The sequence below is a fragment of the Eptatretus burgeri genome, chromosome 1 (assembly GCF_056783735.1).
Source record: "Eptatretus burgeri isolate ZD-2024b chromosome 1, Ebu_testis_v1, whole genome shotgun sequence".
Lineage (NCBI taxonomy): Eukaryota > Metazoa > Chordata > Myxini > Myxiniformes > Myxinidae > Eptatretus > Eptatretus burgeri.
The window spans coordinates 119965201-119992150 of NC_140961.1; the positions used below are offsets into that span (position 1 = coordinate 119965201).

Here is a 26950-nt window from a genome sequence, read left to right on the forward strand (position 1 = left end):
ACAAGTAAAGGGTGAGTCGGTAAATTATCAATTTACCCAGTTCTGCACTTTATAGTTTTTGAACTTTGCAAAATAAAACTTTCATCCCATTAAATATCAACATAAAATTATTTTCTGTCTATTAAAGAAATGCTAACACACCAAAAGTGGCAATATAAAATTTGTAAAATTCACCAAGTAAAGTATTTTGTATACAGTGTCGAGGCCCATGGAGGAGCTTGAATACAGAATGGTGCAGGATGGAAAATAATTAATTCAACAGTGGAATGAGTTTATGAAAATTTCACTTACTTTCAAATGTCTGATAAAATGAACCATCAACAACAAGGAATTCTGTTTCGTTGAAACACCCTCCTGATTTTCTGTGTAGTTTAGAAAGGAAAAAAATGATAGTTGAAAGTCATTATTTATGCTTTTTTTCTGCCTTTGCAGCTTGGGGTGGGTGGGGGATTGGGAGTGTGGGGGATAATGGGAGGTGGGGAAAATACATGTGGTGATGTGGCAAATAATCCTTCATGGCTGCAGCAGGGGTCAGTAAACTACTTGCATTGTTGCACTTGCACAGTTATTGTCAGGTCAGGCCAGATAAGATCTGTGACTTGCCACGTGTACCATGTAAACCTGTACTAACCTGTTTCATCGTCGGGTTGTCAGCTACTAAACCGTCTCCTCCACCAGGTTTCCTGGGAGGAGGATGTGTGGATATGGACACCCATAAGTATTAAAACCAAATCCTGTCAAGGGTGATTGAGCTCCTTGTGAGCCAATGGCCATCCATATCTCGTGCCCAACTGTGTCTGCGGATTTCCTCCTGCAGTTGGGTTACTTTTTTTTGGAGTAACCCTTCTTGGGTTAACCTGTGGTGGGCTTTTAGGGTTGGGTGGGTGCCTGGAATGTCCTATACCGAAGAGAGGATGATCATCTGTCTCTGTGGTCATCTGAGCTCAAGCATTTGAACATCGGTATTGCAGCACTCTCTGAGGTTCAGTGACCAGATAATGGCGAGATCATGGCGGGTGGTTACACCTACTATCATTCTGATCACTCTGATGGTTACCATGCCCAAGGAGTTGCTGCAGCTGTGTCCAATAAGCCGACTCCAATGATAATTTAGGTAACACTGGTCAACTAGTGTATTATAAGATTCGTCACTCCTTGAGTGTCGTTTCCCTGGTCTCTGTATATGCTCCGAATGAGGCGAGTAATCTCACCATGAAGGATACATTCCATGCCACACTCAAGTCTGTGGTTGATCACTGCCCCAGGCGAGATACTCTTCTAGCCTTGGGGGATTTCAATGCATCGAATGGAACTGATAGGGATGTTTATGAGACATGTGTTGGTCCCATTGGTCTGTAACTGTGAACCAGAAGAGCACTAAGTTCCTTGACTTTACAAGAAGCCATGGACTTAGAATGGCTGGTTCATGGTTTCAGCATCCACCTGCTCATTGCTGGACTTGGAGTTCCAACGCCAGTGTTATGGCAAAGGAGATTGACCATGTACTCGCTGATGGTCGCTGGAGGATGATCCAGAACTGCAAGGTCTATTGTAGTGCTCAGTGCCTCAATGCCGATCACAGGCTTGTGGTAGCATCTCTGAAGTTACAGCTTAAATCCAGGAGAATAGTCGCATACCAGCCAAGGCTGGATGTTGGGAAGCTCCAAGATGAAAGGGAAGCTGAGGAGTTTGCGAATGGGCTGAGTGGGTAGTTTGGGGGTCTGGATGCTTTGGGGAATCCTGAAGAGCTGTGGAGTGCCTTCAAGACCACCATATTTGATGTTGCTGGTGGATATCATGGAACGTACCAAAGGGCAAAGAAGAATTTTGTCTCCCAAGGCACACTACATACCATTGATCAGAGTCGCAGGGCCAGGATTAATGGCAGAGCTGAGCTGTTTAGGGAGTTGAGGCATAAAATTGTATGGGTGCTGAGGGTGGACAAGGTTGCCTATGTGTGAGGAATGTGTGAGTGGGTAGAGCATCACATGTGGTCAAATGATTTTCGTCCTGCTTACAGGGGAGTTCACAATTGCGTTCCTCCATGCCCATCCCACGATGTACTGCAGTTAGAGCAGAGTGTGGTAGGCTATTGACAGAGGAGTCTGAAGTGAAATACCACTGGGACGGGTACATTGAGCGGCTGTACCAGGCTGATCCACAAGCCATTGAGTTGGTTGTAAAGGTGTTACGATAGCTATTGCTGACCCTCCAATCAACTGTGGTCCACCTTTGTTTGTGCAAACACAGGCTTTGGTGAACCGGATAAAATAGGGTAAAGCTCCTGGGATTTGTGGCATCCATGCTGAACTTCTCAAGTCTGGTGGTAATGCTGTGCTCATGTCTTTTCATGCAGTTTTGTGCTCTGCCTGGAATACAGGCATCATCCCAACTGACTGGAAGAGTGACCTTGTTATCCCTCTCTGGAAAAGGAAGTGTGATTGTCAGGACTGCAACAACTACTGAGGGGTGAAGCTGCTATCAGTGCTGGGAAAGGTCTTTGCTCAGATAATTATTTATAGGGTTCACCACCATCTGCTTGAGCACCCGGGCCCAGAGCAGTCAGGCTTTTCACCAAAGAGGTCAACAATTGAGTGTATCCTTGCCCTTCGGGTCTTCACCGAAGGCAGATGAGATTTTAGGCAGGCGCTGCTTGCAGCCTATGTTGATCTCTGCAAAACGTTTGATTCATTGAATTGGGATGACCTGTGAGGGATTTTTGGTCTTTGTGGGGTGCCCACAAAACTGATCAATCTGATGCCTGAGCAATACTCTGGTACTAAGAGGGCTGTGAGATGTGGTGATGCCATCTCTGACTTATTTCCAATTGTTCCTGGAGTTGATCAGGGGTGTGTACTGGCCCCACACTTTTCAGTGCTTGTATGGACTGGATTCTGGGGAGGATATCAGAGTGATCAAGCTGCGGTGCATAATTTGGGAATGTGAAGATTTCTAACCTTGATTTTGCAGATGATGCAGTCATCTTTGCAGAGACTGGATATACTTTTGGGGCCCCTCAAGGTGCTGATTGAAGAGACAGAACCACTGGGATTATGGGTTTCCTGGTTCAAAACTAAGATCCAGGTTTTCATTGACATCTTGGATGCTGCTATCTTGTCTGTATCTGTGTGAGGTGAGGACATTGATGTCACGGAGAGATTCACTTAGTTTTGCAGTGATATTCATGTCTCTGCTGGCTCTGAGCCAGAGGTCAATATACATATGGTTCGAGCCTGGGGAGTCATGGATTCACTGGATCATGGGGTGTGGTGCTGTTGGTACCTGTGCAGGAGAACAAAAGCCCTAGTCTTCAGGTCCTTGGTGCTTCCAGTCTTGCTCTATGGATGTGAGACTTGGACTCTGACCAGGGATCTGAAATGAAGACTTAATTCCTTTGGTACCATGTTTCTTCAGAGAATCCTTGGCTATCGCTGCTCGACTTTGTGTCCCATGAGCGGATGCTGAGGGACACTCAAATGAGGTTTGTTACCTGCATAATCCGTGAGCATCAGTTGTGTCTGTATGAACATGTGGCTCATTTTACTGATGCTGATCCGACTCAGCAGATTCTCTCAGCGAAGGATCCTCATGAGTGGAGGAGGCCAATGGGCTGATCATGTGCCTCGTGGTTGCAGCAGTTTGATCTTCATCTCAAAGAGATGGGGATGGACCAGACATCTGCCTGGGGTATGGCCAGAGGAGGCCCCTGGAGTACTGGCGGAAAGTGGACACAGTGACATGCTGCTCCAGCACTTGCTCCCATACCTGATCTGATCTGACTGTTGCATGTGTGCAGGGAAAAATTGTAAGACGTCTTCTTTTTAGTGTGCATGACCTGACCAAAGTTACTATAACACATATAGACCGGGAGCCCGGGGCCCTGAGCTCAAACGAACGAGGTACTAATATCTGAGCACAGCGGCATGAATGGAGTATCAAAAGACATATAGAAAGTTATTTCTGCCGGATACCACCTCTGTGTAAGGACCCTGGTGACCCTCCAAAGGGGTCCTTAAAATTGGCTAGATCAAACATTGAAAGTACCAGTTGGTATCACTTCCATATGATGCATATGACCAACCTTACAACAAAACTACATGTGACAGACATGCCTACTACTGCAAAAGGCCCCCCAGAAGCCCCAACAAGGGCCCCAAAAAGGGGCAAGATCAAACCTTGGAGGTACTGGATAACACCAGTTTTAAAATCATATATACATCCCACAGAGTGTAAAATGTCCATTACCAGACAAATTGTCTGCTGCATTGGCCCTACCAGAACCCCCAAAAGTAAGCCCTTGACACCCTTGATACAATTGGTCCAGCTCAAACCTTGGAGGTACTGGATAACGCCAGGTTTAAATTCATATATACATCCCACAGAGTGTAAAATGTCCATTACCAGACAAATTGTCTGCTGCATTGGCCCTACCAGAAACCCCAAAAGTGAGCTCTAAAAAGGGCAAAACATTACAGTAGACCAAAAATACACAATTGGCATAATTTTGCACATTATGCCGGCACACCATTACCATAGGAAACATTTATGTTTAACAATTTAACAAAAGAACTACAAAATATTAATGTCTACTGGTATCACACTATGAACCAGTAAACTCGAAAAAACTTCAGGTTCATATTGTACTGAAACACTCGGAAATATACGAAGACATAAATAGTTCTAATGTTTCCTAACTTCTCCTAACGTCTCCGAACTCGGAAATCTTTGGAAGTAATAACAGTTCTAATGTTCCCTGACCTCTCCTATTATAACATCTCCTGTTCGGAGAAGTTAGTAAACATTAGAACTATTTATGTCTTCGTATATTTCCGAGTGCTTCAGTACAATATGAGCCTGTAGTTTTTCCGAGTTTTCCTGGTTCATAGTGTGATACCAGTAGGCTTATTAATATTTTGTAGTTCTTTTGTTAAATTATTAAACATAAATGTTTCCTATGGTAATGGTGTTCCGGCATAATGTGCAAAATTATGCCAATTGTGTATTTTTGGTCTACTGTAATGTTTTGCCCTTTTTAGAGCTCACTTTTGGGGTTTCTGGTAGGGCCAATGCAGCAGACAATTTGTCTGGTAATGGACATTTTACACTCTGTGGGATGTATATATGATTTTAAAACTGTTTTTTTCTAATACCTCCAAGGTTTGAGCTTGCCCCTTTTTGGGGGCCCTTGTTGGGGCTTCTGGGGGGGCCTTTTGCAGTAGTAGGCATGTCTGTCACATGTGGTTTTGTTGTAAGGTTGGTCATATGCATCATATGGAAGTGATACCAACTGGTACTTCCAATGTTTGATCTAGCCAATTTTAAGGACCCCTTTGGAGGGTCACCAGGGTCCTTACGCAGAGGGTGGTACCCGGCAGAAATAACTTTCTATATGTCTTTTGATACTCCATTCATGCACTTGTGCTCAGATATTAGTACCTCGTTCGTTTGAGCTCAGGGCCCCGGGCTCCCGGTCGAATATGAAATGTATTACCTCTGCCACCAAATGGGGACGGAGGTTATGTAGTCACACCTGTTTGTCTCTGTCTGTTTGTTTGTGACTTGCAAAAACAAAAATTCGCAAGTATATTGATTTGTCTGTTCTGTTTTTCTGTTTTTCTGTATGTATGTATGTATGTATGTATGTATGTATGTATGTATGTATGTATGTATGTATGCATTTCAATCATATTATATTATACAGGTCACATTGTTACTCCGATTTCACAAAACGATACCACCTGTTAATGGTCATCAAAAGCACGAAGTCTATTGTTTTTAATGTCAATAGATCAATAATTACTGTATGTAAAACCGAAAACACAGGCAGTTGTTGATGAATTCACGTTGTGGTGACCCCTCGATCAATCCATATGAATATGTCTATTAATTATGTATTATTGGACCATGACTTCGTCTATTAATTATGGACAAAGGAACCTACCTTTTTAGACATTTCGGTATTTACACCCCTTCGACCTTTTAGACCCTTTGGACCTTTTAAGATACTTTGGACTCCATTAGACCCTTTAGACTGCTAAGACCTTGAGCTTTCAGATCCCTTTAGACCTTTCACGCATTATTAGACAATGACTACATCTATTGATGATATCTATTAATTATAGACTTTTGGAATACACCTTTTCGACATTTCGACCTTTTTATTCCTTTGACAAGTTAGACCCCGTTCGACCTTTTAGGCCCTTTCGACCTCTTCAGACCTTTTAGGTTGCTTCGACCCCTTGAGCCTTTCGACCCTATAGACCCTTTAGACTACTTTGACTCTTCAGACCTTTTAAGACCCCTTACACTCCTGAAGACCTTTACATACTGTAGACTCCTTAGACCCCTTGACCCTTAGATATTTTAGACATGTTGTTCCTCTTCAGACATGTTAGACCCCTTTGGTCTCCACTTAAAACCTTTGAACCCCTTAGACCCTTTTGATCTATAACGACTGCTGGAACATAACCTTTAGACCTCTTTAGACCCTTTCAGATTTTGTAAGACCCTTTAGACCAGTTTAGGCATTTTGTACTATTTTTGACCTTGAAGACCATTTTGACCTTTTAAGACCATTTACACCCTTTAGACCCTTTGGACCGCTTCGGCCCGATAAAGCCTTTAGACTCTTCAGACCGCTGTTCTTCATTGCAAGGCCCGTGAGCCACCAGCGACCCATTGTCGCCTAAAGTACAGCCCCTCACATGCAGCTGATAATACACAAATGTGAAATCACTCCATCATAATCCTCCATAAATGCGATCAAATTGACCTAATGGTTTCATTTGAGTGTTCCAAAACAAAGCATAAAAGTAACATAACTACATCAGTAGATGTCAGGATACAAACAATTATGCTTCCAACCCAGTTAACCACAATGAAGGAGAGTATTGGGGGTGGGGCCTAATAGCAGACATTACAGAGTTCTGCAGGCGGTGTGGAAACTCTCACACTGATGTCTTATCGGAAAAAGCGGACCCCCACTTTTCACTGGTCAAAATCACTGCTTTTGACCTTTTAGGCCCTTGAGACTTTTTAAAGAACCTTTTGACCAATTAAACTCTGAAAGACCTATTCTCCCTTTCGCAATCTTAGACCACTTGACTCTGAGACCTTTCAGACCCCTCTAGGCCCAAACTAATATTGGAATATACCCCTTGGATCTTAAGACCCCTTTAAACCTCTTAGACTTTTAGAATTTTGAAGCCCATTATAAAGCTCCATAGACTATTTGAAACACTTAGACTCTTTAGACTCTTTTGATCATTAGATCCCTTTTGACGCGCATCACACAAACAATGATAGTCTTCTTGCAATATGCGGACTATACTTTTTTCAACAAGCAATGAGCAATTTCCACACACCCGGAAGGTGGATCCTCTTTTAGCTTGAGCAGAAATTGCATATTGGGTCAGTGATCAAAACCCAGAAACATAATTTTTATTGGATTTTGCAGTATTCTGCTATGCATGACATCTTTTTTACTTGTGAAAATTGAAGATTTTTCAAGTTGGTCTTGCGCGTTGTTCTGTCTGTTTGTCAATTGCCTACATGTCACAATTTTAAACCGATGTTCATGACACTTCAACACCTGATACAGTTATTCATAAGCAAGAAGCCTTTTATTTTTGAGGTCAAAAGGTCAAAAAGGTCAACATCGGACAAAGTCAACAACTTCCAATTTCTAAAATCCTCAATTTTCATTTGATTGGCTTTAAATTTGAAGAGGATTTACGTTTCAGGTCACCGAATTCAACCAACCGATAATTATTTTTGAGGTCAACATCGACCAAAAGGTCAACAACTCAGGTGGTATTTCTAAAATCCTCACTTTTTATCCAATTCACTTGAAATTTTCAGAGGTTTTGCATATTTTGTCATTGAATTCAACCACCAATTATTCTTTATGGTCAAATTTGTTTTATGGATTTCGCAAGTACCATAAATCTTTGTTTTTGTTGGTACTTGTGTTTTTGTTGGTACTATGCATGAAATCTTTGTTGGTACTTGTGAAAATCGAAGATTTTTTTGGTATATTAGTTGGTAAATTGTGTTATTCTGTCTGTTTGTCAATTGCAAATTCGAAGTTTTTTAAAGTATATTGGTTGGTGTTGTGCATTATTCTGTCTGTTTGCTTGTTACTTGCAAAATTGAAGATTTCTCAAGTATATTGGTTGGAGAATTTTGTTATTCTGTCTGTTTGTTTGTCTGTCTGTCTGTCTGTTTGTCGCCTATGGGTCACAATTTTAAACCAATCTTCAAGAAACTTAACCACATGGTGGAGTATGTCATAAGGAAGAAGGCTATTGTTTTTGAGGTCAAAAAGTTAAAAGGTCAACATCAGCCAAAGGTCAACACAACCAAGGAGAGATTTATAAAATCCTCAATTTTCATCCGATTGACTTGAAATTTGAATGGGATTTGAATGTCAGGTCAATGCATTCGAACAACCACTTATATTTAATGTCAATATGGACCAAAAGGTCAGTATAGGCCCAAGGTCAACAACTAAGTTGGTATTTACAAAATCCCCAATTTTCATCCCCTTGACTTGAAATTTGAAGAGGATTTTCACATCAGGTCACTGAATTAAGAAAACCAATTATATTTGAGCTCCACATAGGCCAAAAGGTCAACATAGGCCGAATTTCTAAAATTGTCAATTTTCATCAAATTCTCTTGAAATTTGAAGAGGATATATTTTTCAGGTCACTAAATTTAACCAGCCAATTATTTTTTAGGTAAACTGATACCAAAAGGTCAACAAAGGCCCAAGTTGACAACTTCAGATTTAAAAAATCCTCAATTTTCATCCGATTGACTTGAAATTGGAATGGAACTTGCATATCAGGTCACTGAATTGAAGGAACAAGTATTTTTGAGGTCAACATCGGCCAAGTATTTTTGAGGTGAATCAACAAAAGTTCAACATCTTCCGTGGAATTTGTAAAATACTCAATTTTCATTCGAATGACTTGAAATTTGAACAGATTTTGCCTTTCAGGTCACTGAATTCAACCACAAATTATTTTTTATGGTCAAATTTGTTTCTGAGATTTTGCAAGTATCATTCTCTGCATGGCGTCTATGTTGTTTATTCATATATTTGTATGCAGGTTGTGGCTGCTTGGTTGCATCATTTTCTGTGGGTGCGGCTCTGCCGCTGATGCAATGCTTCCTGTTCCCAGTAAGCTTGTACTCATTTTCCTGACCTCATAAGGATGACAGGCTGTCAACCTGCCTGGTGTTAATTCAACAACACTACAGTGGCTTGAACTCAAGACCATAAAATCTTCAGCCAGCCACCCCGTTAAACTAACACCAGATCTAGTTTTCACCATTAACTGTGATCGACTTGTCCACATTTGATTTGGAGAGAGAAAAAAAGACAAATTAATGTCACCTCTTCGAAAATCCACCATATTATTTAAGGATCATTATTTTTTCCCTGTTTCCTTATACCCATCTCCTCCAAACATTTTTTCCTTTCCCTCTCCCTTTTCCCTAAAAAATACAGTACCTTATTCTCCATTATAAATCTTCTTCTCTGTCCTTCCTTTTTCTAAAGTTGTTTTCTCACTTTGCACACATTCCCTCCCTCCTTCATCTTTCCTGACTACATGACAGGAACACACACATCCTCTTATAAATCAATATGAATTTACAGAATAACAGTCTCAAAAGAAAAAATTTGGATAATAATAATCAAAGAGTAACTTTTGGAATGCTTAACCATGCATAATGTATATTGTTTTCTTTCTGAATGAGATATCGTCATAGTCAGTCACTTACAGCATTGTGTTTGATCTTGCAGAAACAAGGTGTGTTTCATTGTGGTACCGAGACACAAAGTGGTGACTTGAAATCATCATCTGTAGGAACTGATTAATAGCTGGCATGTCGCTGACCATTGAGATTGAATACCACTGTCCAACAAGCTATAAAGGCAACATATTTATATCGTTATTACATCACATTGCAGTCATGGAGTTTTATTCAGACATCTTTGGTGCTAATTAAATATAAAAGAAAGAGGAGAAATATAACACCTGTAACTGAAAAAAGGTTATAAATACCTTGTCTATGTCCACTTTTTCATGAATAGATGCTCCGGCCACCCCGACACATGCTAGGGAAAGCACAATAATTTCCACGACCTGCATGATAAAGCCTGAGGAAGTTTTTCAGGAAAAATATGATAGGCTTTACCCTTTTTATTTCTGTACAAGACAAACAAACGTAAGTGGGTGTGTCATTCAGAGCTTGAGTCATGCATTGGGGAGGAGAAAAGAATGGAGGAGTTGAAAGGCAAAATAAATAAGTAAATGCTTCCAGGACATTTGCTCTTTTAAAGGAATGTAAAGCCGATTGTTCTGTGAGTTTCCCGCAAAATAATAAAAGTAGATAACTGCCTTTCATCTCATGTATAGTGTCATGGGGATTTCCTCCCATGACTCACCATTGTTACCCCACAATATATTTGTGTGTGTGTATATGTATGTATCTATATTAAGATTTCGGCACGCCCCTTTCTTTGTTCCACCATCAAATTTTTTGTTACTGCATGAAATGAAACAAGATTTGGCACATATACTAATGATATTATTGTCTTCCTTAAGAGGCCCCTCAAAATTCGTTTTGATGCATTTTCACAAACTCCAACGGATTCCATTCAAATTCGGTACGATTATGGCTTTTGGTCCAACTTAGGTCATTGGCTATAAATTTTTTCCATAACACTTCCGATATTCGAAAAAATCGATAAATCGATATCCCTTATGGGATTTTCCATTCAAATCCACTCAAGTTTAAGGCCTACGGGGGACGCAAATTTCCACTTTGCCCCGGGCGCTGTTTACCTCCGCTATGCCAAGCTGTTAGGGTTAGGGTTTGGGTTAGTGTTAGGGTTAGGGTTAGGGTTAGCTACCCTAACAGCTAACCCTAACCCTAACATCTAACCCTAACCCTAACCCTAACCGCTAACCCTAACCCTAACCGTTAACCCTAACTGCAACCATAACCCTAACCCCTAACCGCTATTCACGAAATTTGCAAGAAAGCCCGGGCAACACCGGGCTTTATTGCTATCCCAATCAACGCCGGGCATTACTATATATATATATATATATATATATATATATATATATATATATATATATATATATATATATATATGTATATGTATTTACTATATATATATATATATATATATATATATATATATATATATATATATCTTCTTCTTCTTCTTTCGGCTGCTCCCGTTCGGGGTCGCCACAGCGGATCATCCATATGAACCGCATTGTGATTTGGCACATGTTTTACACCGAATGCCCTTCCTGACGCAACCCTGGTTGCCTCTTACGACACAGGGATATGGTACACCAATTCTAACCGCGGTATACACCGGCCCAGTATACTGGTACTAATTTCGCCGACCTCGGAAGGATGACAGGCTGATTCAACCCCCTGGTGTATTAATTCAGTGGCTCAACGGGGCTTGAACTCAGGACCTTTTGGATCCCAAGCCGCTGCCCTAACCACTGCGCCAACACCAGGCAATATATATGTATGTATATATATATATATATATATATATATGTATGTATGTATGTATATATATATATATATATATATATATATATATATATATATATATATATATATATATATATATATTTTGACTGTCCTGGTAACTGACACACCAAGGCAATGGCACACAACATATGGGATCGTTACTTCGTTATTACTTGTTTCAGATAGGGTCCTTCCCTTGAATCTAGTGGGTTACAAAGGGAATATGCATTGTGAGAGCTTAGGTAGGTTTTTCCCTATTCTTCCTAATTTTCTTCCCTGCATATAACCTTCTTCTCACACAACCGAGCTCACACTGCTAGCAACCTAATTTTAATATGCTCGCCACAACTGAACTACCATTTCCAACATCATGCTTGAAATACACACCGGACTTTATTTGCCATCAAACAGCACCCACCATTCAATTTCGCCTTTCCAGTCTTCTACCTGATGCACATCGCCTCACCCAACTAAATCGCTTCAACTCCACAACCACATCAACCTTGTTCATCTCACCACTATCCACTGCCTTCCTGCAACTCAGGACCATTATCTCCTCTCACACACAACCATATTTTGCTCACGATCAGATGCAAGCCCAGCACAGTTACAAATACGGTAACTCCTTGCTTTACGTAAGGCTTAGATTCTGCAAATTCCTTCTGTAAGGTGATTTTCCGTAAATGGAAACCAATTTTCCCATGTACTTCCATTTTCTAAGTGGAGATAGGTTTCTACAGAACAAAATCTGAATTCTAAGGTTTATCAAATACACTTAGTAAGGCAACAAATTTTATTACAATACTCTGTGCATTACCTTATACTCTTAACCATTACTGTAATACTGTGTATGTGTTTTATAATGTTGAGCAAATAATAATAAACACAAGTGATGTGCAACTTCAGTGAGGATACGTGAAGGTGATGGCTGGAGGCAGCTGCGAGAGCCAGCGCCGAGACGTTACAGTACACTAATCTGTTTTAATTGTTGGATTTAGTATAAAATGTAAAAATAAACTGACAGTGAACTAAATGAAAAAGATTGTTTGACTGACTGACGACGTGTGCGGCGGTTGGAGGGAGGGAGGAGGTGAGCGCTGAGTGGTGGTGTTGATATTAGCGTTAGTGGAAAGGGATGTGAGCGGGTGGGGGGAGGCAGATGGTGAGTAGGGGTGGTCAGGGTGCTCTACATAAACCATCCATACATCATTTTAGAGCTAGGACACCCATGCATCCGACGATAACATTTAAGAGTGTGAAAAAGCGATACTTTAAAAAATTTTGCTTCGCGGATCGTAACGTCTATTTATTTAATTATTCACGATATAGAGAATCTTAAATGCCTCAAAAATTCTCCTATGTAAACCCAGATGGTGACATAATTTGTTTTCGCATGAATTCCGATAGTCGAATATTTTATCAAATGTCGAAAATCCATATGGTAATACAGTCGACCCTCCCCATTTGCGGGGGTTACGTTCTTGAAAACCCTGCTTTGTGCAAAAAAACCACGATGCACAAAATTAAGACCGTATGGGGAAAATAGGATTAGATGAACCAACTGTAAAATTTAGAGATTTGTTGTCAAAACTAGAAAAAATGAAAAACACTTAAAGTTGCACTTGATGATGATGATGATGATGATGATGATGATGATGATGATGGGCGTTGGGGGTTCTTGAGATGACGTTGATGTACCAGGCTTCGAGTCATCAGGCTTTGTGAATAAGGAGGTGATCTTTGTCTGCCTTGCCTTGTTCTGCATGTCCTGTATAGACCTCCGTATAAGGTGCCATATCACAGCGTTCATCTCGCACTTGATTTTCAAGCACCTCTCCATAAAGAGAAGTGAAAACCTCCCAGGATACGTGCCTCATTCTACTTTGTCCCAAGTGTTCTATTTCACGCTCCTCAACATAATCTTATTTCCCCCTCCTTGCTTCAAAACAAACAAACAAATATTTTTGCTCGAAAACAATCATGAACTTGTTCTGCCTCTTATTTCCTTCCTTGTTTATCCATTATTTCTTTCTTTCTCATTACCTCCCAATTGAACCAACATTCCTCATAATTGAATAAATTTGCTTCAGAGCTGACGTGCTTGGAGCAGTCAGAGGACAACTGGAGGCAGCAGCACGGCAACCCTGTGGGAAGGATGACATCACCCTGGAGAAGGTCTGGACCAATGTGCACACCTTGCTCAAAGGAAAGAGGGTAACACATGAACCATGCTCCCAGAAACCACTCCCACAAAAAGTCGGCATTCACCCTTGATCCTCCAAACTCCATCCTCCCACTCTCCGCATCCTTAAGTATCGGCGCTAGTCGCGGGAGTGAATTAGTCTTCAGCTTATTCAGGGGAGTTATAGATGAGTTAGTCTTCTTCTTCTGGAATTTTGTTGGCTGGAGAGGCATGTGAGTAGAGCCTCTGGAACAAGAGCCAATGGTTGCTGCCATGGGATGGATGGTTTGTGGATGTTTGCTGCTGTAAGGAACAGAATGGCATGCTGAGGAAGCAGACCAAGTGCCAAGCAGTAAGGGCATAGTACTGAGCAAGAGGCAAAATCAGCAACCATAAATGAAAGGTATCACTTCCGGTTGTGGGTTTGAAGTGAAGGCTGGTTCTCTCAGGGTTCTCTGCCGACTTTCTCAAAGTTAAGTTTCCAGTTGTTATATAACACGTTTTAACTGCTTATTTTCTCACATACATGCTTACTGTATTTTCCTAGTTCAGTTTTGTTTCAAAAATCGTGCTATTTTGTGAGTTTTTGTCGACCTTGTCTTATCAGGCTCCTTGGGGCCTACCCATCTTTCCCGTATAGGTGTACGATCATTTTTATTTGTATTCTCTCAGTATTACCTTCAATTCATATTTTCCCCACTTTTCCCAATGCCCCCCCTCTATCCCTCCCAGCAACACAATCTGTTTCTTGTCTTAAATTTAAAAAATAACAAAAAAAACCAACAACCCTTTCTCGCTCCATACCCACAAGTACCGATCCTCCTCCTCCTTCTTCTCCTTCTCCTTCTTCTTCCTCTTCTTCACCATCTGTCTTCTCTTTGAGCTGACCCACTCTCACCATTACCTTCACGATTTCTTCCTACAACCATCCATTCTCCTATCTTACATCATCTTCAAAAATCCATCAAAAAATAATAATTTCCCTTGTATCCTTCTGAACCAAACACCATGTGTCTATATATAATTATTATTAATTTTTATGTGTTAACTCCATATTCTCATTATAAATGTTTGTTGAAGATTTGAGGATAATAACTCAAATGGAAAAAAAAGATTTTGTCCTCGACACACACACACACACACACACACACACACACACACACACACACACACACACGCACGCACGCACGCACGCACGCACGCACGCACGCACGCACGCACGCACGCACGCACACACACGATTGCAATGATTAAATGAGCGAGTCAAGGCAATACCCCAACTGCTCAGTTTTCGATGAGATGCTAATGGAGAAAACATTGAGCAGGCTTTCTGCTTTTTCTTGAAAGCAGATAATCACATGAAAATCTCTTTAGCTCCTATGAAAAACCAGAAGGCATTTTGCAAGGTCAGTGACTGGTATAAAGGTCATGTCGATGTGGTTTGTTTACCCACTATTGAAAAATCCATTGCAGACACTGACCCTTCAAATGCACTAATCCCCTGATTGTAATGTTGACTGTCGGCGGTTTTGTTCTGACTTTTTCAAGCGGTTTTGGAAATTTGGAATTTTTTCGATTGCAACTTCATTTTAGGAACAAGCATGTTTTATTGTCTATCATGCAAATAGTTGTTATTTTGCTTACTCTCTGTCAGTTGACACGGTGTTCTTGGCTTTAGTGAGAGTTTATGTGGAGAAAATTTTTTTACAAAAGGTGTGCCTTCAGCAAAATTTCCCTAAAACATCCAGTGCACGTGGAAGTTTGATGATATATCATTCAAGAAAATTCAGTTCAGGTGTATGGAAAATTAGACACACATGGAAGGCCGTCTGGGCCATCAATCCTTGTTGTATCCACAGCCTATTAACTTTGTGCTCATAATTTTCATTACCAAGATTTATTCTGTTCAAGTCAGCTGAATGTAATTAGTTGCTTTATTTGTCATTCTTTGCATTTTCAACAAAGGATCTAGGCTAGCTCATGGAAAGGATCAACAAAGGATCTAGGCTAGCTCATGGAAAGGATCAACAAAGGATCTAGGCTAGCTCATGGAAAGGATCAACAAAGGATCAAGACACTGAAAAGGACAAAAAGTAAAACAGGAGAAAGACTTATTGATGTACCATATTTTGATAAAAGGAGTTGCAGGTGAAATAAAGTTCAGAGGTCGAAATGGGTGAGAGAGATCATGACATGGTGGAGGGAAGCAGACTTGAAATGCTATTGAAAATAGATTGAGACAATGGACTCAGGAAGACAGGCAAGAGAAAAGGGAGATGATTTAGTATAAGGTCGGTTAACAACGTATAGATTTCTGGTAGAACCCATGCTAATTTGAGGAGTAGGGCTTTGTGGTTTCAGGCAGCCTCAAATTCCCTTTACCCCACCCCTAGTAAAGCAATCATTCCTAAACGATTTTGATATATGTACAAGTTTTATTGTGCAGTACCAAAAATTATTAATTCGCCATTGTATCTGTTCCATCATTGCCAGTTGGCTGCTTGAGGAAACAGATGTTGAAATGTAAGCATGTCTCCATTTTCAGTTTATCTAATGCAGACCCACATATACAAAACTAGATGGTATTCATACAATATTTACACCACACAGTCTTAAGAAGGCCTTGGTGCAAGGAGGAGTGCCGAGAGGGGAGGGGGGTGATTACGGGGTAACTACCCCAGTGAAGTTACCACACCATGTGACCTATGACATAATAATTATCATTAAAACATTCTACATCAGTAGTCGCACCAAATGGTAAAAATTTTGTCTCAATCCGACAAGCAGTTGTAGAGAAAAACACAAACGTTCTGTGCGAACAAACAGACAGACATATAGACAAACAAATGAAAAATCACTCATAGAGTGACAACTTGACAAAACAGCACAAAGTAGAATGGCACTCGGTAGAGCACATACCCCTGCAAGGTGCAACAGTTAACGTTTTGTATCCCACTGATAGGCTGGATCCGAACCAAAATCCATTCCGCTTGTTCTTGTCACCTATTCCTCCAAATAGTTGGATGGTTGAATTCAGTGACATGAAATATATATCCTCTTCAAATTTCAAGTCAATCGGATGAAAATTGACAATTTTAGAAATCCGGCGAATTTTGACGTTTGGCTGATGTGGACCGAAAAAGGAATTTCTGGTTGAATTCAGTGACCTGAAGTATAAATCCTCTTCAAATTTCAAGTCAATCGGATGAAAATTGACAATTTTAGAAATCCGGCGAATTTTGACGTTTGGCTGATGTGGACCGAAAAAGGAATTGCTGGCTGAATTCAGTAACCTGAAGTATAAATCCTCTTCAAATTTCAAGTCAATCGGATGAAAATTGATGATTTTAGAAATACTACCTTAGTTGTTGACCTTGGGCCTATGTTGATCTTTTTGTAAATGATGACCTCAAAAATGATTTTTGATTGAATTCAGTGACATGAAATATAAATCCTCTTCAAATTTCAAGTCAATGGGATGAAAATTGACAATTTTGGAAAGCCGGCCTTTGTTGATCTTTTGGCTGACGTAAACCTCAAAAAGAGTTGGCTGGTTGAATTAATTGACCTGAAATATTAATCCTCTTAAAATTACAAGTCAATCGGATGAAAATTGAGGATTTTAGAATATTTGGCCCAAATTGGCCTTTTGGCTGATGTTTACCTCAAAATTAAGTGCTGGTTGCATTCAATGACCTGAAATATAAATCCTCTTCACATTTCAAGTCAATGGGTTGAAATTTAAGGATTTTAGAAATACCACATTATTTGTTGATCTTGGGCCTATGTTGAACTTTTGGTCAATGTGGACCTCAAAAATATTTGGCTGGTTGAATTATGTGACCAGAAATCTAAAAAAAAATTAAAATTTCAAGTCAATCGGATGAAAATTGATATCAGAAATACAACCTTAGTTGGTGACCTTGGCCCAATGTTGACCTTTTGGTCGATACTGGCCTCAAAAATAATTAGCTGGTTGAATTCACTGACATGAAATATAAATCTTTTCCAAATTTCAATGCAATCGGTAAAAATTGACAATTTAGAAATCTGGCTTATGTTGAATTTTGGTCTATGTGGACCTCAAAAATAATTGGTGGTTGAATTCACTGACCTGATGTGAAAATTCTCTTCAAATTTGTAGTCAATCACAGGAAAATTGAGGATTTTCGAAATACCACCTTAGTTGTTGACCTTGGGCCTATGTTGACCGATTGATCACTGTTGACCTCAAAATATTTGGCTGCTTGAATTCAGTGACCTGAAATATAAATCTTCTTCAAATTTCAAGTCAATGGGATGAAAATTGACAATTTTGGAAAGCCGGCCTTTGTTGATCTTTTGGCTGACGTCAACCTCAAAAAGAGTTGGCTGGTTGAATTAATTGACCTGAAATATTAATCCTCTTAAAATTACAAGTCAATCGGATGAAAATTGAGGATTTTAGAATATTTGGCCCAAATTGGCCTTTTGGATGATGTTTACCTCAAAATTAAGTGCTGGTTGCATTCAATGACCTGAAATATAAATCCTCTTCACATTTCAAGTCAATGGGTTGAAATTTAAGGATTTTAGAAATACCACATTATTTGTTGATCTTGGGCCTATGTTGAACTTTTGGTCAATGTGGACCTCAAAAATATTTGGCTGGTTGAATTATGTGACCAGAAATCTAAAAAAAAATTAAAATTTCAAGTCAATCGGATGAAAATTGATATCAGAAATACAACCTTAGTTGGTGACCTTGGCCCGATGTTGACCTTTTGGTCGATACTGGCCTCAAAAATAATTAGCTGGTTGAATTCACTGACATGAAATATAAATCTTTTCCAAATTTCAATGCAATCGGTAAAAATTGACAATTTAGAAATCTGGCTTATGTTGAATTTTGGTCTATGTGGACCTCAAAAATAATTGGTGGTTGAATTCACTGACCTGATGTGAAAATTCTCTTCAAATTTGTAGTCAATCACAGGAAAATTGAGGATTTTCGAAATACCACCTTAGTTGTTGACCTTGGGCCTATGTTGACCGATTGATCACTGTTGACCTCAAAAATATTTGGCTGCTTGAATTCAGTGACCTGAAATATAAATCTTCTTCAAATTTCAAGTCAATCCGATGAAAATTGAGGGATTTAGAAATCCCACCGAAGTTGTTGACCTTTGGACTATGTTGACCATTTAGTCGACGACCTCAAAAATAATTGAAGAGTTGAATTCATTGACCTGAAATATATATCGTCTTAAAATTTCAAGTCAATCAGATGAAAATTGAGGAATTTAGAAACTTCGGCCCAAATTGGCCTTTTGGCCTCTGTTTACTTCAAAATTAAAAGGTGGTTGAATTCAGTTCCTGAAATATATAAGTGGTCTTCAAATTTCAAGTCAATCCGATTAAAATTGAGGATTTTACATACTTTAAACATACTTTAACCAAGAACCAAGTGCTAAGTTATTCTTTATGAATATAGTCTATGGAAATGAATGTAATAAGAAAATTAAGTTATTCCCTAAAGTAGAACATGGGCAAATATTCGTTGGTTCGCTCTTTGAGTATACTGAAAATATGAAAGGACTGTGATTATGTTGGGGGGAAGAAGTGCTTTAATCAGTCAGTCTCAATTTTTAATTTGCTTGTCTGGGAGGGAAGGGGATAGGCAGGGAGGAAGGGTGTCTCCCATTGTGAGCTTTTGGGGCTGGGACAGATAGTTTTTCCCTTTTCACCATTAATTTGAATTGTTGTCCCAGATGCAAAAATTACCACCTACTCATACACCTTTTCTTATTAAATTCAATTGCCTGCTTCATATTGAATCTTATAAAGAAGGAAGTACAGTTAAGATTAGAAAACAGAAAAGGAGGTATTACATGTGTGATTTAGGATATGATTGGTCTTTTCCATTAAACCTAGAAGACCGACACGATTTTAATCAGTCTCGTAAAGAAGAATATTATCCTCTTGGAAAGAACAGGAGATATGTAGAAGCACAATTAGCAAACAACAAATACACGATTTTGGGAATCGGAAATTATATGATGGTGAAGCAATAGTTGATATGAAAAAGAAGGAAGGAGATTGGATAATTATACAAAGCCAAGGAAAACAAACTAATTTAACAACAGGAAGATGGGGTGGTATAAGTGTCATCATATTAATCTCTCATATATTTCTGATACATAGATGACAGCAAGAAGGCTTTAAGAAAATTATAATTTTTGCATCCAAGGAGACCAAAAAGAAAAGGGTGTAAGATTATACATTCCTTATGAATTGGAACATAGACACAGGCCTTTTTCAATGAAGAACTGACCATATACTGATATTATAAAACCCACAAATATAGATTTGATTAAAATATCAACTAAAAATGAACTTCTAAAGGTGGTGAAACATAAAACCCTTTTAGAAGTCATCAACAAATCTTATTGGGTTCCTATTATGAGAAAAATAATCATGGATACAAGAGTATCACAGAAACCAGATTAATACTTGTATGATATGCTATGGGGTGAAAGTGGTTCAAGAATAGTAAGGGATGAGGAAGGAGTTGAAGAAACTGAGGCAAGAGAGACAGAGAGTGAGAAAAAAAGAGAGAGAAGAGAGGGAGAAGAGAGAGAAGGAAGAGAGGGAGAAGAAAGAGAAGGAGGAGAAGAGAGAGAGAAGGAGGAGAGGAAGAAGAGAGAGAAGGAGAGGGAGAAGAGAGAGAAGGAGGAGAGAGAGAGAAGAGAGAGAAGGAGGAGAGGGAGGAAAGAGAGAATAAATAAATATAAAAATATGGAAACCAGTGAGATTATAAAAAGATCAAAGGTATTACAAAAAATAAAACTATCTCAACGCACTGAGGAAGAAAACAGAGAATTGACAAGTCTATGAGAAATATATGCATCAAGAGTATCAACATCGATTTCAGGGAGAATATTTAAACCAAAAAGTGGAGATAAAGAAGAGAAAGAAGGAAAAGATTATATTATTGATGATGTTGGTGCAATTGACTTTGATTAATGTTTTACATTTTTTTCTTAAATAAATGGAGGAGAGAGTGAAGACATTTCCAAGGATTCTTTATGTTTTAAAAAATTAAGATTCAAATGTGCATGTTGGAAACTAAAAAGCTTTTTACACTATGTAGGAATTTTTCACATAAATAAATGAGTTATTGTTTCAAATGTAAAATGAAAACCAAGCGAAACAAGCTCAAATGAGCAAAGACCCTCATCCTCTTAATGATGACGTCATAAAACGAATATGACGTCAATGTGATGTATCAGGTTTGCGATAAATTATCTGTGCTAATGCCCGGCTTGATTCCCGCAAACAAAATTCAAACAGCTTGCCTAGTTTTGGAGATAATGATATAGCTGATTTCCATTCGTGGCGACATTATGACGTCAACTTTTTTTCTTGGAAGAATTTCCAAAATCAGAGATGGTTACTGCCTGCGCGTGGGCTTTCTGCATATATATGGCAAGTTTCACGAAGATCCGATGAAAACTCTGGGTTGTGAAACAAAAAATGTCAAAAAATAGGAATGACGTCATAAAAATTGATATGACGTCATAGTGATGTATCATATGTGAGGTAATTCATCTATGCTAATGCCCTGTTCGATTCCCACAAACAGAATTCAAAAAGCTTGCCCAGTTTCGGAGATAATGTTTTCGGCGATTTCCATTAGCGGAGATATTTTGACATCATAACTTGTTTTCTAGGAGGAATTTTCAAAATCGGAGATGGTTACTGTCTGTGCAGCGTATTTTTACATATATATGCCAAGTTTCAGGAAGTTTCGATGAAAACTGTAGGCTGTGAAACAAAAAAGTCCAGAAGAAGAAGATGAAGAACAACAATGTGAGAAAGATTAGAGATCCTCCACGAGGATCTAAAAACATCTCGTCTGTTAAATGTAAAAATAATAGGGTTATACAAAAAATCACCTGTTTGGTGTGTGGCTCTAAAATGAGCAAATTCATCACCAAACACAAACAAGGGGAGATATACAAAAAATTGTCAGGAATTAAATTTACAACAACTGGAATACCAGGGAAATTACATTGACCAGGGTATTCTTTCTGTGGTCCAGGAACGAACTTGAATAAAAGATTAGATGAGGCTGACAATCCTAAACCGTGGAGCAATCCTTTCAATAGGGTTGATGAAGTGTGCATGAGACATGATATTGATTATGGAAACAGCACAACATTGGAAGAAAAACACGAATCGTATTGTGAAATGTTTTATAATTTATCGTCAATAGAAAATCCAACCCTGAGAGAAAAAGTTGACGGGTTCATCTTGAAAAAGATGATCAGTGCTAAATTGAAACTTGGGCTTGGAAATTCTAAAAATTTCTCGGCTCTCATGATGTCATTAAGATTGAGGAGCAATTAGCTGATGAATTACATAAACCAATAACCCAAAGTTTAAGAAAAGGAAAATTTATTCAAAGGAGGTTGATTATATCTGGTCTGACAATTTGATTGAACTCAATAATGATAAGGGGTACAAGTATGCTTTAATTGTTATTGATTTGAGGAGTAAATATGCGTGGGTTGTCCCTTTAAAAAAGAAAACACGTAATAGTCTTATGTTAGTCTTTCAACAGATATTTAATAAAAGCAAGAGAAAACCTGAAAAATTGTGGACTGATGAGGGTACAGAGTTCTACAACAAAACATTTATGAATTTCCTTTAAAATAACAACATTACATCATACAGCACCTTTTATGAAGGAAAAGCAGTTGCTATTGAGCATTTCAATTGCACTTTAAAAGAGAGACTATATAAAAAATTCACTCAACTTGGTTCTCAACAATGGTTATCTTTAATTCAGGACATTGCAGATAAGTACAATGACACGATTCACACCACAACGAAAACTAAGCCATCACAAACATTTACAAAATTAGAATATGAAAAAGAGATTAATGTCATAAAGCCTCAGTTCAAAGTTGGTGATATAGTAAGAATATACAGGTGGAAATCTCATTTTGAAAAAGGATATACTAAGCGATGGACAAATGAACATTTTAATATTGTTGATGTCATCGGTACAGTTCCTTGGACTTACAAATTATGTGATTTAGAAGGGGAAGAGATTTTAGTTTCATTATATTCACAGGAATTACAAAAGACAAAACTAAGCGGATAATATTCATGGGAGCAATTTATTTTCACAATCCTCTACTTTTCACCTCTGTAGAGTATAGTCGGGGGTATCTGCTGAGGTATTAAATTCAAAATAATAATAAATAAACAATAATATGCTTAATATGTGTGTGTGTAAACTAGGATGTTCTTCGATCTGTGAACCCCAAAAACAGAATCCTTAACTGAATAGTCAGTCAAGGCTTAACTTTTGTTTGTTGGTGTGTGCAATGGGGGATGTTCTGAGATCTGTGAACCCCAAACACAGAATCCTCAATTGCATCGTCAAGGCTTAACGTGTGTGTGTGTATGTGTGTGTGTGTTTGTGTGTGTGTGTGTGTGTGTGTGTGTGTGTGTGTGTGTGTGTGTGTGTGTGTGTGTGTGTGTGTGTGAGTGATGATATAACAGGGAGCATAATCAACCTTACCACTTACGTAAACCTAAAACCCTAACCCAACCACAACCCAACTTGTCGGACTTGAGAACGAGAGTTGTCATGATGTAAATGTTGGATTCCATGTAGTTCTGCTTTTCCTTTCCAAGGAACATTGGGGGGATTGGGTATGAATTTGGCAATGGGGATAGTGGGATGTAGGAAATGAGACGTCGCGACGAATTTTAAAAAGAGGGGGGCTAGGATAGTGTATCTGGGAAAGACGAATGGGTGGGGACGAGTCGGGCCAACCTCAAGCTCTCTCTCCCGGCACCACCACCACTGCCCCAGGTATGTGCACAACATGGACTGGCTGACCGTATTGGTCGGACCTGGTGTTTGGCACGACCCGGTTTACCTTTTTTTTCTTTTTGTGCTGTTTGCTGTTCTCCTTTCTGTTTCTCTTTGTCTCACCACTGCCCCAGGACCATCAAGGCTGTTCTGCATCAAGGCATCGCTCGCCCTGCTGGATCACCTGTTCTGCATCAAGGAATCGCTCGCCCTGCCAGATCACCTGTTCTGCATCAAGACATCACTTGCCTTGCTAGATCACCTGTCTACATCAAGACATCACTCATCTCACTTATCCATTTGCTCCGTGACCTGTGTTCCACCCACACCTGCTCTGTGGACTGCTACTCGCTGAAGCCTCATGCCAGGTGACACCGTTCCAGTTATCATGGTGGTTTTGTTTATTATCCCCCGCCAACCAACGAAGATGGCGGGGGATATATAAATGGGTTCCGTCCGTCCGTCTGTCACATTTCCTTTCCGGAGCTTAACTACAAATCCCCTCAAGATATGTTTACGAAATTTGGTACACATATCAAGCAAGTGGTGAACTGGTGCCTTTTAATATTTCCTAATTGATAGGTCACATGGTTTGGCAGCCATGTTGGATTCAAGAAAAAATATTAAATAATGTTTTCTCTGGAATCACATAACCTAATGAAGCAAAAATTTGCAACTATCATCTTCCATCATGTCTGCATACATAGTAATAATTATGACAACACAATTCACAAGGTTTGGCGGCCATCTTGGATAGAAAACACACCTCATTCGATTAACACAAAACTTCACACACGTATTCCACTGGAGGATTGGAGGCAGAATTTAAATTTATGATGTCATAAGTCACATGGTTCGTCAGCCATCTTGGATTGAAAATTAAGAAATTTAAAAAATCTTCTTCTCCAGAATGGCTGGACAGATTGAGGCAAAATTTCACTAATACACTTTCCCCAAGACATCCTTTCAGAAGTTTGTTAATTTCAAATTAATAGGTCACATGGTTTGGCGGCCGTATTGAATTTACCCTAAAACCATTAAACATCTTCTCCAGAATGGCTGGTCAGACCAAGGGGAAACTTCACATACATATTGCACATGCTTAGGGAATATAAGTTTGTTAATCCTCATTTACTATGGTGGGGGATATCAAAGACTTTGTCTTCAACGGATGCTAGTTTTCTTTTGTTTGAACTGCAATTACTGAGCAGCATGTGCCCACAATTAAGGACTGCCCCTTTGTTGCAGCCCCCTTTGTACCACATCATTCCAGCTTCATACCAGCTTCATACCAGCTACATACCAGGCTCATGCCACTTTGCTTCACCTTTGCCACGTATCACCATGACCATGAATTGCACAAATACAGCTCTGTGGAGAAATGGCTCTGTTCTTGTTGCTGCTGCTTCTTGATCATTTTTGTTTATAAGGCCACAACGTTTATGGCCTGTATGCCGGTCACTGGTCTGCCGGTTTATTTTGTTAAGTGTGCTGGTGAATTGCATGAAGGTGGCAAGAATCAGCAGGTGTTCTTCCCCCTCTCCACAATTTTTTGTCTGCATTTCTTCAGGTCCTGGGTCAGAAATTGTATATAGTTGTATAGTTGTGTACATTATTGAAGCCCACTGGTTATGTGTTATAATTTCAAAAATTCTGGGAATTTTGGTGTTGCATAAGGTTGTCTGTGTGAGTCAGTTAGGTAGTTCCCAACGCATCAGGTGGGACACATCTGGTTTAAATTGTCGCACACACTAAATGGTAGAGTTAAAACGTACTCGGTAAGGGTTAACTTCACCTTCATATCACACAGTAGTGCTAATTGCAATGTTGTATTTTTATTTTGTTTTTTTTAACAGATGTCTCCAGCTGTTGGACGACTTGGGACGAACCTGTGATAGGGAAAGGGGTAGGGTTACGGATTTCAGAATCCGGTCTGATGAACGCATCCACACATCCAGTTCCTCAGACAGTTATTTCCTCAAATGCAAGTTCAGATTAGCCCCATCCCCATGTCTAATAGGATTTTAAATGTGATGCGTTTAGAAGGGTAAATAATATACCCCCTCTCTTTTGGGAAGTTTTTTCTTTACAACAGACACATTTACACACATTTCTCCGTGAACTCTGATGCCCGCCCTTATTTTTCCTCAGCAATGTTTATGCACGTCTTTCACGAGCGCCGATGCCCGCCTTTTTTGAGAGCGTATGGGTCGTCATGGTAAGTGTGGCGGGATGTGCTTGGGGCGGACTGTGCCCGCCGAGACGGCCCACAGATATAAAACCAATTGGAGGTCCGTTCTGGGGGGAGAGAAGTAAGAGGAGGGAGAAGAGAATGAGAAAGAAAGCCAGAGAGAAGTAACAGGAGGGAGGAGAAGAAGCGCAAGAAGCTAGCAAGAAGCAGGTGTAAGCGCGTGAGGGAAGAAGCAAGCCAGAGAGGAAACGTGCAAGGGAGGAAGTGTGCAGGCCCACAAGTGAGCAAGCGAGCATGTGGTGCGCGTGTGGGTGTCTGACCAGTGCCAACAATGAGACAATTACAATGAGACACACACACGTTAAGCCTTGACTATGTAATTGAGGATTCCGTGTTTGGGGTTCACAGATCTAAGAACGTCCCCCATTGTACAAACCAACAAACTAAAGTTAAGCCTTGACTGATTATTCAGTTGAGGATTCTGTTTTTGTGGTTCACAGATCTACGAACATCCCCCTTTACACACACACACACACACACGCACATATTATACAGAGTATTGTTTATTTATTATAATTTTTAATTTAATACCTTTGCAGATACCCCAGAATATACTCCATAGAGGTGTATAAGTAGAGGATTGTGAAAATCTATTGCTCCATGAATATTATCTGCTTAGTTTTGTCTTTTGTAATTCCTGTGAATATAACGAAACTAAAATCTCTTCCCATTCTCAATCACATAATTTGTAAGTCCAAGGAACTGTATCGATGACATCAACAACTTTAAAAAGTTCATTTGTCCATCGCTTCATGTATCCTTTTTCAAAATGAGATTTCCACCTGTATATTCTTACTATATCACCAACTTTGAACTTCGGCTTTATGACATTAATCTCTTTTTCATATTCTAGTTTTGTAAATGTTTGTGATGGCTTTGTTTTCGTTGAGGTGTGAATCATATCGTTGTACTTATTTACAATGTCCTTAATTAAAGATAACCATTGTTGAGAACCGAGTTGAGTGAACTTTTTATATAGTCTGTCTTTTAAAGTGCAATGGAAATGCTCAATAACAACCACTTTTCCTTCATTAAAGGTGCTGTATAATGTAATGCTGTTATTTTAAAG

At 39.4% G+C, this 26950-nt stretch overlaps 1 protein-coding gene across 1 annotated transcript in view; it reads right to left on the reverse strand.

Annotated features, from left to right (window-relative positions):
- Nucleotides 1-10234, reverse strand: part of LOC147035285 (uncharacterized) — a 67165-nt gene extending 56931 nt beyond the window's left edge. Inside the window, exons 1-3 of the mRNA XM_085896443.1 lie at nt 10077-10234; nt 9793-9938; nt 292-362 (exon numbers count right to left, since the gene is read on the reverse strand). Coding sequence (XP_085752569.1) covers nt 292-362; nt 9793-9938; nt 10077-10163 — 304 coding nt within the window. The 5' untranslated portion in view covers nt 10164-10234. The remainder of the gene's footprint in view (nt 1-291; nt 363-9792; nt 9939-10076) is intronic.
- Nucleotides 10235-26950: the final 16716 nt, after the last annotated feature.